We start from the raw sequence: 15,213 nt of genomic DNA on the forward strand, positions 1-15,213 counted from the left end.
GCCCCTGCTGTCCGTCGAGAGTCGCATCGATCTTCTCCTGAATCCGGGCTTGGATAACTTTGCATGGAAATTTGAGAATGGTACACAACATTGTAACATATTATTGCCTCGCCAGATATCGTGCACAGTGATGTCAGCCTTTTGGGCACCTTTACTAGGATACTCGCCAGAGCCTCTTAAGGTCATTCCTGACGGAATCCAAGATTAAAAGTGCTCGCGTTTTCGGGGGCACACCACTCGATTCAGAGGCGGCGCACAACTGTCATTTTTGTTAATTTAGCTTTGCTGCGTCGCAGCATGCGTGAAATAATAAAAATGACAGTTGTGCGTTGCTTCCTTATCGAGTGGTGTGCCCCCGAAAACGCGAGCACTTTTAATCTTGGATTCCGTCAGGAGTGACCTTAATTCTAGTGTATACACAGATGAGACAGTGTGCCATGAGCTACAAAAGCTCACGTAGCATCGATTCAGTGCGACGAGAGAAGCTAGCGCGCGCATAAAATAACTGAGTGAGCGTGTCTCCATGTACGTCACATGAGACCCATCTCAGGCGCTAGGAATGCATAGCTGGCGTTACTTAGGCGACGATATTATTGAATGAAAATTTCCCGCCCAAGCATGTTTTACGCACCTCCGCTGTTGTTTACAAAGGTTTGCCATGGCAAACAGCGCATGAGCTGATCGCATTGAGATGTCTCAATGCGACTCACCAACGTTAATGTGAGGTACACAAGCTTCGTGAGACTCGTGTGCGCTAAATTTTATGTGCGCGTAGCAGTCGTTGCTCAATCTCATCCTTTTTTGTACGCGTACACGATGTCTGATACTCGCATCAGGTCGATCGGGTAAGTTGCGGAGTCCTATGTTGTACGAAATAAACGATGCCTCAGTTAAGCGAATTTCATGGAGTCAGCTTTGAGCATCCCAGCTGATATGCGATCCAAAAGATTCTCTGTACTAATACATGCATTCATCTCTAAGACTAGGTGTTCCGTGTTTTCTTAATACTATCATCCTTATTTGCTATAGGGTAAGTGTACCTTAGTGCCTAATTTGGCCAACCCTGAAATATGCATATTTTCCAAAAAATATCGATCAGTTTCAACAGTGAAGAAGCATGAGGGATATATTTCCTGTTAGAGCTAATAAATCCCTCGAAAATTGCTTTACTTTTGGAGTTATGCGAGAAACTGGCCAAATTAGGAACATGGCCAAAACTGGTACAGTTCCCCTAATACAATTTTAGTTATTAAGTACTTTAATCGCAGCAACCCTGATATTTAATCAATTTTGGTTCTTCTGTTGCAACATTCAAATAAGATGTTTGCCAACATCCGTTACATTCCTCGGTTTGGCACCCATGTAAAACGCATTTTCTCGTCCAAGCCGACAAATTCTCCCAGCTGTGAATCGGGTGACTGCAAAAACGAAAACCTTGTACCGCCTCTGATTGGTTCACTTATTCAGAATGCCATCAACGATCAGATTAACGCCGAGCTTGCGGCAGGTTACACTTACCTCTCCATTAGTTATTACTTTGCCAAATCGACCGTTGGTTTACTGGGCTTCTCAAGTAAGATTCCGTATTTTCTTCACAATGAGTACGAACTTAAATAGTTTTCCGTAGAATTGTATCGCGACATGTCCCAGGAAGAACTTGATCATGCCAAATCCTTGGCTCGGTATCTCCTGGAAAGAAATGGCTCAGTGGACCTTAGTACCATAAGGAAACCACCCAGTTGCAGTTGGTCCAACATCAGCACAACCCTAAACGAAACACTTAGATTGGAAAACAACGTATCGGAATCCTTGTCCAAATTGTATCGCTTGGCCGAACAGCAAAACGACCCAACAACTGCTGATTTCATCGTTACGGAATTCTTCAAGGATCAAATTGAATCCATTCGAAGTGTTAACTTACTGGTGGCACGTTGGCGAACCCTAGACAAAGCGCCTGATGGAGTATATCTGCTTGACAAGGAATTAAGGATGAAAAAAGACTAGATGATATTTGTATATTGATAAATTTAAATTTTATTTCTGTTAAAAGATTGCACATCAGCCCGTTTTAACTTGGATTAAAATTATTTTTCGAATTTTAGATTGACTTCTCTTGTCTTCATCGTTTTTAATGACCTAGAGCTCAAAGTCGTCCACCGAGCTCAACGTGGTCTCGATCAAAAGATTAAAATCCAACTCATTCAAGCTGGCTTTAGCCGTTAGCAGGTCCAGAAAGCAATCCAACGGTTCTTGGAGTTTCTGAACTGCACTCATCTGTTCTCCCAAGTCTGTGGATGAAATGTTAATTGAAACTTTTTATTTACAAATCAATGGGAAGCATTCGTTGGGCGAAGATTTGTCTGCACTAACAAATCCTAACAGTAACGCATATTCGTCTACGGCATGCAAGATAAGCTCCTATCAAGATGCAATTTTAATTGCATTATAACTTTTAGAGACTAAATATACAAATTGTGTATCAATTGCAAAATAGATGGTTGAAATGATAATGACAACGACAGTAAGATACAATACAACTAAAAGAATAACCATGGTATTACACAGATAACGCGGTCGGCAGTTTGAACCCCAATTGGATTTTCTTACAGCAACCGTCAGTGATGCGGAAGATTGCCAATCGAATAAGTCACAGGATGATGATTCGGGAGTATTCGGTGGAGCAGGATTGTCCTCCTGGGAAACCCGCTGCATGGGAATAGAATTAAGATGACCGTATGTGCAAAGCATGTGCGAAGATGATGGTGACGATGACAGGAATAAATTTATGCTGGACTGGGTTTGCATCTTACAGCAGGGCCAAATGCAGCGAGAACACAGATAAGCTTCAAATGAAAAAAAAATGTGACTCAGTAAAGATTAATATCCTTTGTTTGCAAGGAATTTGATGGATTATTTACGTTTTATTTTAGGTCATGCACCTTTACCCTCGCCCAGAAAGTGCACACCTTTTTTAACGGAATAAATATGAGTGAGTAAAATAGTAGTAATAATTAGTACAATAATAACTTGCACTTCACATGCTTCCACAAAACTGCATTCTAAGTTAGACCTAACCAAATAAAGACACTTGTAGTGCAGAACTATTTTTTTTAATATGTTAAGATATAGGGGAACGGTTCTGCACTTCATCTCATAGCTCCCATTTCCATCGCATCAAAAACAAAGCAATGAAAAGGAATTTGATTTGTTATTTATTTTTGTGATTTTTTTTAGGTGAGCACGTATGTTAGCAAAAAGAAGTGACAAGATTGGTGCTGTATTTCTCTGTTTTGCGATGAAATGAATATATGTTCAATGAGATGGAAGACGGAATAGTTCCCCTATTGCCTTCCTCATGATTCACTATAAGCCTGTTCAGATTTCGAGCTTTATGGCATGAGAAAGAGTATCTTGATGTTAAATTTCACGCATCGCATTTACATTAATATGATGTTACGTAACATAGCCTCGTATTCTAAACTGTATACAGCGTTAAACGAAGCCGTTTCTAGTGTATTAATCAAATGGTAGATTCTCCACGACATTTAAAACATGTTTGACCATATAAGAACAGTGCATATATAATTGAACTGCGGTTTATACCTGTCAAAAGACAAGTTTTACTAATGCGTTGTATTTTTTTGTATTTGTAAAGAACTTCACACACGATAATAAACAATGTGTGCTCGCTTGACTGTGGTGGATATACACCAGTAAAGCACATGCAACGATTGGGCAAATCAAGCATCCGAAAGATGACCAATTGAAAAAAACTAACCGCTGTGAAGGTTGATACTTAGGTACTCTGCTAGGTTTTCTGCAAACGTGACCTTTAAGTGCTCCTTTGCCGTGAATCGCATATGTGTCCCATTTTTGCTGGGTTTCCTTTTCATATGGGACAAATATGCGATTCACGGCAGTCTTGTTGTGTAGGGATTATCACGCCTATCTAGAGAGTAGGAGGGTGAGGGTTCGAGTCCCTACAAGACACGTTGATTCTTTTTCGCAAATTTCATATCATGTTGTTCATTTCGAAACATGTGCTGTGCATATGCACAAAAATATTTTTGAACGGCCGAGTTGCCGACTAATGATGATGATGATGATGATAAATACTACCATCTATTCGCTTTGACGCAGCCGCGCTGTTGCCATCTAGCGGCGACGAATGTGTGCGTAAAATCACTGTTTTTCAACATGGTGAAAAATAGGAAGTACATTTTAAAATGCTTTTGAAATGTTACTAACAGTTATATGTTGAAAACTTTTAAATACGTAGGATTAGAGTTTAGAAAAACTACATGTTAGGCTTCTTATCTACACATGTTTTTTTAATCAAAATAATTCAACTTTCGTGTTACCTACACACTTAACTCATTTTACAGTATTCGGTAAATTTTATCGAAATCTCAACAGCAGAATTGTTCGGTATTTTTTAACAGATTTTTTGTAATTTTTTCTTTTCCATTGCTCAACTGTCAAAATCACCGAAAATCAGTAAAATTATTTACCGAACAGTTCTGCTGTTGAGATTTCGGTAAAATTTTACCGAATTCTGTGATTTATTTTAAGTGTATACATCAAAGTGCTGGTTGAAATAAAAAAGCATCAACCGGCCCCCATTTTGTTTTCTCGCTTTCGTCAGAACCAATTTTAGCAAGGCACCTGCCAATAGCACTGCCCAAGTAACATTTTAGGGTTTATTCCGCTCTAGGAATGGTTTTCAAGATAAAATAATAGTCATATAGTTTTAATATACGTTAATAATAAATACAATGGAAGTTTCTCACCAAATTTCAAATCGTTTGACCTGGTTTGACCACAAGATTCTTTCTTCTATGCCAGTTCGTTTTGTGATTAACTGTTAACGGCCGAGTTGCCGACTAATATGCAAATAATATAATTTCAGCTGAATAAACCTGTTTTTTACCCGAAGAAGACTATTTTTGGCCTAATACCACCGACGAATTAATACTTCACACTATTTTTGGGTTCACACGCCTCCAATATTTGTTGGGACCAATTCGGTCACACAAAGGCAATATGGAAGCAGGACAATGATAATTGTAGTCAGTTGGTTCAATGGGGAACGGTGTACCAATGCCGCTTATTGTACACGTTGCAAATCCGACGGTCATTCAGTGGGAAGCAAAAGGTGACCCAATTGGAAGATGCTATCCATTACATAAGGGTTGACCAAGGAATCCAATATCACGAAGCTAGGAAGATCTACAGATGGTATAAAGCAAACATCGGTGTTTGCTTTTTTGCTGTCGTTGCGTCGATTAGAACGTGATCGATTTGGGTTTCCGTTACTTGATAAGGTGATTGCCATGTGACCTTGTGGATATTTTTGCGGGGAAAGAAGGTGCTTCGGACTACCATTCCGCGGGAGGCTGTGAAGTTTCTGCATCGTTGGCCGTTATCATTCGATACGGTGTGCAGACTATCCGGTCCGATGGCCGGTCTATACATTTCCTCCCTTCCTACCTGAGTGCTCATGTCACCGATGACGATTTTGACGTCCCGCAGTGGGCATCCATCGTATGTCTGCTCCAGCTGTGCATAGAACGCTTCTTTCTCGTCGTCGGGTCTCCCTTCGTGTGGGCTGTGCACGTTGATGATGCTATAGTTGAAGAATCGACCTTTTATCCTCAGCTTGCACATCCTTGCGTTGATTGGCTGCCACCCAATCACGCGTTGGCGCATCTTTCCCAGCACTATGAAGCCGGTTCCCAGCTCGTTGGTGGTGCCACAGCTTTGGTAGAAGGTAGTCGCTCGATGCTCGCTTTTTCACACTTTCTGTCCTGTCCAGCAGATTGACGAGGACCCCTTTCCGTCCTCGGGCTCGGAACCCGCCCGGTTGACCGACGCCGCGAAAGCGACGATACCATTTTGTTCTTCGCGCGGCCACTTGTTCGATAAAAGGATCGAGTTCGACCACAGAGCATGACCACCGGTATGACCCATGAAGCCGACTCCGATCCCTTGGACCACCTTTTATTTGCGCCTGAACTAGCCATCCTTGAGTCCACGCGCTACCTTCTGTGTAGCTCCGAGACGATTTGGGCGATAGCCGATAAAACGGCGTTCCAGCCAACTTCATCTTTACACATCCTCCGAACTAGGTTGTCCGGGGTAGTGTCCAGACCACATGTGGCAAGCATGTGTTCACATATTGCGCGAAAACGTGAGCGCACGATATAACATAGTGGAAGCATGCAACTTACCTTTAACCTCAGGGGCTGCCTACTCTGCCGTTCGAGAGTCGTCGATGGTTAGGTTGGGCCCGCGCCGTCGCTAACTGTTTTAACAACGCCAGCGGTTGGGGACTAGGTATGAGCGTCGTTGGTCGGACGCCGGGATATTACGTCCGGCACTCACGGAACACACGCGCCGAGACGGGGTACCCGCGTCTTTATAGCTACAAAACTAGCTAACACAAGCTCACTTTCGTGTCCACGACTGGTACAATTTTTCGGGGCTTGGTTTAGGGGTTCACTTTTCGGGGGCACTGGGATGGCCGCTCTAAAGGCCGGCTGTTTGGGACCACACTGGACTGTCGCTTTACCGACTACCCTATATTTTCTAGGCACACGCGGTCGGCTTTACAAGTATGGTTTATTCACTACGGCCGGTTGATTGCGGAATCTAACGTCCCGAAATAACTTTCGTTTCCCGGCGGATTCCGGATTATCACTTGGGGTTCCGAAATCACACGATCACGCACTATCGTTATTGAGGCATTCTTTTCGCCAGTAGCACAACTTTTCGGTTCGGATTCACGGTGCAGACCGTCTCGAATAAAAAACTCACTTGACCGGACTCTTCACACACGACCGTATCGATGGCTGGCTCAAGCCCAAAAGAGGACGAGCAATGGAGATGAGTCTCCACCGAACCCCAACCGTTTTCCCCATTCTTTTTCTGTTTCCGTCAGATCACGCATACCAACCGTATCGTGTGACTTTGGTAGCAGAAACTTGGATAGTTTTGGTAGCAGACGGCGTTCAAGTGGGCAGATGAAAATGAACAAATTTTAACAAAACTAATTCCTAACTCCTAACGCAAAACAAAATACATGTATATTTTTTTTAGAATATTAATTTTAATGGGACGTGATTTCATGTTACAACGAACAACACGTGTTCCTCCGTTTCCTCTAAACCTGCGCACACCGGACACTCGGGCGAGGCCGAGCAACCCAGCTGCGTTACCTGCACTGTGATTTTGCAGCACGCTTAAACGCCGGACACATCGAATCCCCCATGGAGTGCTTGCTGTTCACAGCTTTGCTGGAACAAATCAAACAATTGGGAGGGTTCGTGCAGCATTGTGCCTTATGGCCCTCCAATCCGCAACGTCGGCAGAGATTGCTTCTGTCAGGCCCTTTGCAGTCCCATTGCTTGTGCCCCGGTTCCAGGCACTTGAAGCAAACTTCGGGTTGCTCGTATATGCCCACAGATCATACCGACCATCCCACCTTGACGCTCCCTAACTTGACTACCTTGGAGGCGTCCGCTGCAGATAGCCGAACCAATGCTACCTGCGTCCCTGCCGGACTTTTCCGTAGCCGAAAGGCTGCGGTGGGCGTCTCCACTTCACACTGTCGCCGCAGTGCCGAGACGAGCTCTTCGATTTCGGTGATCTCGTCCAAGTCTTTAACCCTTAGATTCACCTCAATCGTGAGTGCCCTCACCTTGACCGTCTCGCCTAGGACTTCCTCCGCCAACTTCTTGTAGGCGGCGCCCTTTTGCGAGACGCCCCGCTTCAGCTCGAGGATCATCTCGCCCATCCGGGTACGTCTTATTCGACGTACGTCGGCGCCGAGTTCACCGAGCTTGACGTCACTCCTCATCGCCTTCAAGACGTCCGAGTACTTAGCCTCGTCCATTTTGATGACTAGGGCATCACCCCTGGAGCGATTGGCGCCTACCCTAGACTTCGTGCTACCCTCATTCGCCGCCTTTCGATGTTTCAGCAAGCTCCTCTTGAGTTCCTTACTGATATTATGCTTCGATGACGCAAAGTCGATGATGGCGTCCAACGCCATTTCGAAGGCCGAAAGCCCATCGCGTTTGCGGTTCATCGCCTTCACAAGCCATGGGCCGTCTATAACCTCTACCGGCGGAACCTGGGAGATGGTTAAGTGACAAACGCTGGCGCTGCGCACTGAGCTGCCGACTATTGCGAAGGGGTTGTCGCCTACACTACTACCACTAATTGAAGAATTGACTTGGTTTTCCATTTTGGTCCCACGAGTTGCTCGGGAAAAGAGGTCCACCACGCCAGAGCCCAGCATGACGCGGTAAGGGACAATTACTGTGGAGGGTGCCCAGGTACCCCACAGGCTCCGTTAAAGGCCTAGCTCATTATTTCACCCCTGGCCATGCATCCCCTCGGCACGGGTCGCTTAACGCCTTGGGATTAGGGGTTAGGGACGATGGTCCCGTTGGTCGCACCCACTCACTCTAGCTGATGTCAGAAGGACAACAGTGCCCAGGCTGCACTACCAGCTAAGTACGCAACCCTTAGCTGGCAGTCAATTGTCATCGGAAGACCCGTGGAAGCGTGAGATTGGAACTTGTGAGGACTGTCTGTTGTGAGGACCCTCCTGTCTCGTCGGAGGGCCGTCGTGTCAGGGCTGTTTAGCGTCCCAGCTAACACCAGGACTTGGGCTTGTGCGCTTTGAGCGGCACACGGTTGCTTTGGCAGAGCCTACTTGCGGATACACGCAGGTTTTTATAGAAGTTTAACAGAGCCCACTGTCAAACCCCACCGCATCCTAGGCAGGCATCACAACTCGCAGATGGCCTGGGGAGGGATCGTCAAGCCCTTGGACATAGTCCCTGCTGTCCCCATTTCTAAGATGGCAGCCTCATCACGTGGCTAGGTATCGCAGCCCTGCACTGTGACATTTTAACCTCAAAATAAATTCAACGTTTCAAACAATTAATCTGTGGTGAAGTTTTGAACGCAATCTCAGGTTTTGTCCGGGATTTGTACGAGGGCCCGCCACTGCTTTGGTAAGGCGGCATACCGAAAAACCACGAAAAATGTTATCGAGAATACAGGATTGAACAATCGACAAAGGACACGGCAATGTTTAACTTGGAACGTTAGGATCCCGACTAGAAGAGCATAACATAAACTGACCACAATTTCAACATATTGTGATATTTATAACTAATTTCGATACAATTTTATTCTTAGTATCTATTATCCTTAAAATGTTGTACATAGGATTATATAATACAATATGATTTAAAAAAATATTAACACCGAAGTTCCCTACTATAGTAGGCAATTGAATCGTTTGTTTGAGAAACTCCATATGTAACATTTTTCGCCAAAATGAGATTTTTATATATTCTGAATCCTCGTCCAAAAATACGTATTCTGGCAAAATACACGAAAAAAAAATTTATTCAGGAATGTATGATTTTTTTTTGTTTGTTTGAGAAACTACATAGTCCACGCACTTTGCGGAGCAATTATGGAGTACAGCTTACAGTTTTCGCACTGGAAGTGCCCCAGGGTGTTTTGCCAAAAACTATTGATCTGTATCGAAGAAATCAAAAGATTCGGTGCCAATTTGTTCAAAAACTGTTTTTTCTTGTTTTCTAGAAATTGTGTAAAATGGATATATGCAGTTTCTCAAACAAATGATTCAGTTAAAAAAGATGTAGCAAAGTCTCCCAGCCATAGATATCACAACGCTGATATAATTTGAAAAGGTTGCCTAATTTGTAATCACTTGTCATAAGACGAGCTTGTACAATCCCATTGAATTCCACCACTTAATTGTATCATGACAGATACGTATTTCGACCTCAACAGTAAGGCCGTCTTCAGTGTCTCGTACTTGACTCAACGACGACTGATTGACGTCAATAATTTCTGATGAAAATCTTTATTGTCGCATTGTCTGACATGACATGCTAATTTCAAATTATTATTAGTAACTTTGCATGTTTGATATATTTCAATTTCCTTTTCTCTATTTAAAACTTCGTCTCATTTTACAAATAACTCTAATTAGAATTGAAAGTGTCAGCTCAATAATTTTGGAATAGATATATGTCTTATTTGTCTTATTGGGAACGATTCTGATGATAGTAATTTTTAATTTTACGAACTATCACTTTTAAACTTAGTTAAGTTTGAGTTCATTCAAAAAATAAGAAGTAGCTAAGAACCAGTTAGATGCAACAAAATAAGCAAACATATTAAGAAACGCGCTAGAAAATGACTGAAAATGAAAATTAGGGGCAGTAGGGGCAATATGAACATACGGGGCAATATGAGCCACCCTCAATTTGAGCTTATTGACAAGTTTTATCATGTAAAAGTTATAAAGAGAATGCTCCAGATATGCCTCAACGTGAAAACCGCATTAAAATTTAATTCGAACATGAAAATACACTTAAAAATGTAAATTTTCGCTGCATAGGCAGAATTATTATAAGATTTGAAGTTTATAAATAAGGTTTTGACACAAAATTGATACAAATACAGGTCGAAAATGCATCTCAATAAAAAGATCTATTATAATTGAATATTGTGCACACATGTTGGCACTGATACAAATCTTATTTTATCATAAAACTTGTTTTTTCAAAAACCATTCTCTATGGGGCAATATGGGCATACCTGCATAGAGCAAGATATTAAGCCTTAATGTGCTAGCAAGTTAAAATTTCAGTTGCCGAATACAAGAATATTATCATCTACATATATTAAATTCATTACGGATAAATTTCATCACCGCATTACTGCGATCAGAAAAGAAAATTGAAAAAATTAACCAATTGAAATGTGTCTGTGCAAACGGTGAAGAGTGGCAAATCGGTTCGGTCCGCTGTTGTGCGTTTTATTAATCTCATTTTGTTCAGAATACTCTAAACTGTAGTAGGAATATCATATTCATCCATATTAAAACACTTTTCTCTCCCAGAGATGGCCCTTACTGCCCCAAATGGTGGTTCATTTTGCCCCGTATAGTTAAGAGCACACATCAAAATCAATAAATTTTCAAAAGTGCATTCCAACAATTTCCTAACGTATGTTTCACCAGTCATCTACGTAATATGAAAGGTAACAGTCTCTAGTATAAGTCAACTACATTAGAATGATTATTTTTTCAGCTTTTGAGCGCTGCTCCGAACGATTTCCTTAGGTGGCCCATATTGCCCCGATCACCCCTATGTGTTTTTCTTGAAATATTAAAATAGTGCACAGGTTGAAGAATTGATCACGCGACGCCTCTGCGCCGCATACTCTTCGAAATCACAAAATAATCTTTAGATTTTCATGGCTGAACTATGATTCATCCAATCCAAACGTTTCTCCTGCTGGCTGGTTCTCAGTTCCCGTTACTTGAAAATGTTATCTGTCTTCAGTAGCCGTCTCCCAGCCACAGATTGTTCTGTGAAAAAAAATCAAGAGATTTGGTTGAAAAACGGCTGAGATCTGGGTGCTCAAAGTTGCCGTTCCACGTTTTTTGCGAGCTTGGTACTTTTCGTTACAAATCTTGGCTCGGTACTTGTACCTAGTGTTAAAACATGTAGACTATCGAATTCACAGTGTTTAAGCGGAAAAACTGCGCCCAATACTTGGCGGCGCGCGTGGTGTAAAATGGTGGATGACGCAGACGCATGCTTCACGAGTAGTACCAAGTATACCTTCGGCAGGCTGATAATATACGGCAGATTACAGCGGGGTGGACATGTCCGTTTGACGGAAGAGCGATCAGCAAAAGTCATGTTTAGCAGAGAACCTGGAAGAGGACGTCGGTTGTTGGCCCCTCATGGACACTGCACTTTAATATTTCTATCCCCGTTGTTTATTTCGGATTTCCATAAATCTTATTTTTGCAAATCGACATAAACAGACATGGACACAAAATGGACAAAACATTAATAAACACAAGTTTTCGGCATGCAATGAAACATAAAAGGAAAGGCAACAAAAACATTCAATTCCAACATTGCACATGCATTAATCACAGCCACATATGAAATATATCGAAAAAACAATCATCTACCTTTCGGCTTATACTCCCGTTTCTTCATTTGCGAGTAGCCTCTCAAGTGCACCGAATTCCCGGACAAAATGTTCAACGCGTGTTCCCGCCCTTTAAGCATGGTACTGATCGGATGGTTCCAGTTGTTTAACAGTCTTCGAGCACGGGACCGCGGCAATGTCATTAGCAGACTCATCTTCCGTTGCACTCCCTCGGGCGAGTCATCAATGTCGGCAATTATGACCTTGATTACGTCGATCTGCAGCTCAAACACGTGGTGCTCGACGTACTGCATAAAGTTATCGAAACTTAGAGCGCGGTAGCCCAGATAGGTGAAAAATGATGAGAATCCTAGTGGGAAGGGAAACGCAAGGGATTCCGCTGCCAGGCAGTAGCGTTCAAGTAGGGTGAATAGTTTGAGCTGTAGCGCGCTGGTGAGTTGATCGCTAAAATTAGTGACAGTCAATTAAATATTGAACTTATTGTGTTGAATTGAAGAAAGAACTTACACTAAAGCAAACCCACGTTCGGGTTCCAGTGCTAGATCCAAACCAGCCGTCTTGCAAACCAATACACACAAAGCGCGAGATTGCTCGAGCTGAGCGGCGACATACCTTGTGGCCACGGCGTGGACGTGAGAAGGTGCCGGATTGCTGTCATAGAAGGCATTTTTCAGCCACCGAAATCCGCTGACTTCCTTAACACTGTGCTTCACAAGATGCATGCTAAGTTCGCGCAGGTTGACATTCAGCACTAATTCCTGCTTGCTGGCCGTGCACGCTTCTGTTTCGACGAAAGGGAGCAGATCGTTGTTCTGCATTCGTCGATTGCCAACGGCGGAGAACTCGGCTGCAACATTGACGATCGGATTCGCCGGAGACATGGGAGTGGAGCAACGAGAGAGCGCTTCCGGTTGGTAACATGTGAGAGAGTACATCAGTTTCTCTGTAACTTGTTCCTGGGCGAATCTAGCGCGTTCTTTGTTGTCATTCAGACGCTCCCACAGACTGGTCCAGATGTCCTTCCGAAATGGAGAGAGGCGTTGCTGCGGCGATAGCAACATCATCGACGTATTGTACAAGGTTTCGTGGGACAATCCAACTGTAAGGTTGGAGATCTTGGCTTGAATTGGCTTGGAGGTGTTGCATGTAGTAAGGGGAAGCAATCTGAAGAGAGCCAATTGGTCTTGCGAGAGACCCTTTTTTGAAGAAGCATAGGTTCCGGAGATGAGCGCCTCCTTGAGCAGAGGAACCGTATCCAGGTGAAGAGGACGTTCCATTATAATGCTTAAGAGCTAAAAAAAGAATTTAAATAAAATCTTTGACAAATTTGAATTTTACGAACTCACCTCCGAGAAAATTTCCACAATATCGCCACAGGAATGCGCCAGAAAGTAGTGCACAATTGCAAGCCGATTGTCGATAGAAGTATCGTTCCGAAATGCTTCAATGAGATGATTTTTAGGAATGCTAATTGAAATCAAATCCAACGTGGCCGAATCGTAACAGATGTTATTAGTTGCAAAGCATGGCACCAGATGGGTAACCGGTTGGCGCGTGAAAGGAGGACAAACGATATGGCAGCACGGTTCATGAGATGTACCAACATCCAACAAATGCATGAAGAGATCCGCTTGAAACACCAACATGTGATGATCGCCGTGAAGCGTAAAAGTCGGTTTCATGGTTTTGGCCTTCTCCCACGGAATGCCAGGAATTACGCAGTGTATAACACATCCGTGGTGCAAAATAGTCACGGAATATGCGAAATGAACATCGCAAATGTTTTGCGATGTGGAAGCCTCCTCGTCGGACTGTTTGATCGGTTGATATAGATAATAGTGGCAAACATAAAGCATTCCGATTGGATCGCTGACGATGACCAGATTGAGGGAAGAGTCGTGAATACGCAGGGGCACAGTATCGTCTTCGTAAATGTCATCTGCTCTCGAACTAGACGTTGGAATGTTGGGCAAGTTAAGTGGAATGTTTAGAACAGTTTCCGTGCGGAGATCGTCATGGAATTGGAACGCGGATAAAGTTGGATTCATTTTTTTGTCAATGGAACCGTCATCCTTTTCGAAAAGCGTTTTAGGTGCCGGCTTCATGTGAATATAGTAGAGAGCTTGCACACTCGGATCCCATTGAGCCCAAACGAAACTTTTGGTGATAGATTCCGTTTTGAGGCAAGCTTTATCTAAATACCATGCCGAGGGATCAGAATAGTTCAACTTTGAACTACTCCCTAGCAAATCCTCATCTTCACCTTCTATTGTTTGTTTCTTGAGCGTCACTGTGTACACAAATACCTGCTCATGATGGATCATGACTAGAAATTTATCCTGCTGGCTCTTCTCAAATGTAGCTAAGTTCCGCCACAGAAACTGTGCCATCATCTGGTGGTTTCGATCCACTTCCATCAACATTAGGGGTTCGACTTCTACACCTTCTTTGATTTCCACTAAGAAAGTTCGATATATGTCCGTCTTTCTGCCGGATGCTTCTTGCTTAAACTCTTTTTTTGTGTAAAGTAACAAAGTCTTAGTTAGATTAACAGAAGCCTGAATGATGTTCTCCTTTCCAGCAAAAGTATACAAGATTTGCAACGTTTTGCTTTTCGGCATATAGACACCGATCCTGCTTTTTTGGGAACTCCGGGATTTCGGATTAAATCCAACCCAGCCTGCCAGCAAAGATCCGTCCTGCTCTTTTCCCAGAATTCGCCATTCAACGGCGACATCTGAAAATCATGAAACAAGTAAAGAAACATAATGGCAAATAAAGTCCATATGTCCGTATAAGTATCCTACCCTTGCAACCAGCAACGGACAACAGTCCGCAAAAATTGGCGGCCAAATTTTCCTGCTTCAACATCCTTTCTCCGGGTATTGCAAATTCCTTCACACCAACGCCCTTTTATTTTGAGGGTGCAAAATTCCAATGCACTTTGTTTTCTGAATTAATGAGCTCCGGTATCAAACATTCTCACAATTAGCACCATAATGCTGGACATTACTAGCAGCTTGATATGATTTTCTTCTTTGGAAATCACTTGGAATCTCACTTTCGTTTCTTATCACATTCTCGCTCGATCCACTGATGAAAAATCGATAATCCAATATCAATGATTACCGCGCACGCACGACGCTGTCACAAAAATGATGATGATTGGCGACGTAAACAAAACAA

At 43.1% G+C, this 15,213-nt stretch overlaps 2 protein-coding genes across 3 annotated transcripts; one reads left to right on the forward strand and one right to left on the reverse strand.

Annotated features, from left to right (window-relative positions):
* The first annotated feature begins 1,279 nt into the window (after positions 1-1,279).
* On the forward strand, positions 1,280-2,090 carry LOC134212959 (ferritin heavy chain-like). Its single transcript, XM_062691355.1, has 2 exons — positions 1,280-1,573; positions 1,628-2,090. The coding sequence occupies exons 1-2, from the start codon at positions 1,321-1,323 to the stop codon at positions 2,002-2,004; spliced, it is 630 nt and encodes a 209-aa protein (XP_062547339.1). The 5' UTR covers positions 1,280-1,320; the 3' UTR covers positions 2,005-2,090.
* Positions 2,011-15,149, reverse strand: LOC134212957 (protein pigeon). Of its 2 annotated transcripts, none has more exons than XM_062691353.1 (5): positions 14,835-15,149; positions 13,374-14,764; positions 12,535-13,319; positions 12,047-12,471; positions 2,011-2,288 (listed from the first exon to the last, which is right to left on the reverse strand). In XM_062691353.1, the coding sequence occupies exons 1-5, from the start codon at positions 14,896-14,898 to the stop codon at positions 2,137-2,139; spliced, it is 2,817 nt and encodes a 938-aa protein (XP_062547337.1). In that variant the 5' UTR covers positions 14,899-15,149; the 3' UTR covers positions 2,011-2,136. The 2 variants fall into 2 exon arrangements, with proteins under 2 accessions (XP_062547337.1, XP_062547336.1); XM_062691352.1 differs by lacking the exon at positions 2,011-2,288 and adding an exon at positions 2,295-2,843.
* Between the last annotated feature and the right edge of the window lie 64 nt (positions 15,150-15,213).

This window comes from Armigeres subalbatus, chromosome 2 (genome assembly GCF_024139115.2).
Source record: "Armigeres subalbatus isolate Guangzhou_Male chromosome 2, GZ_Asu_2, whole genome shotgun sequence".
NCBI classification, from domain to species: Eukaryota; Metazoa; Arthropoda; class Insecta; order Diptera; family Culicidae; genus Armigeres; species Armigeres subalbatus.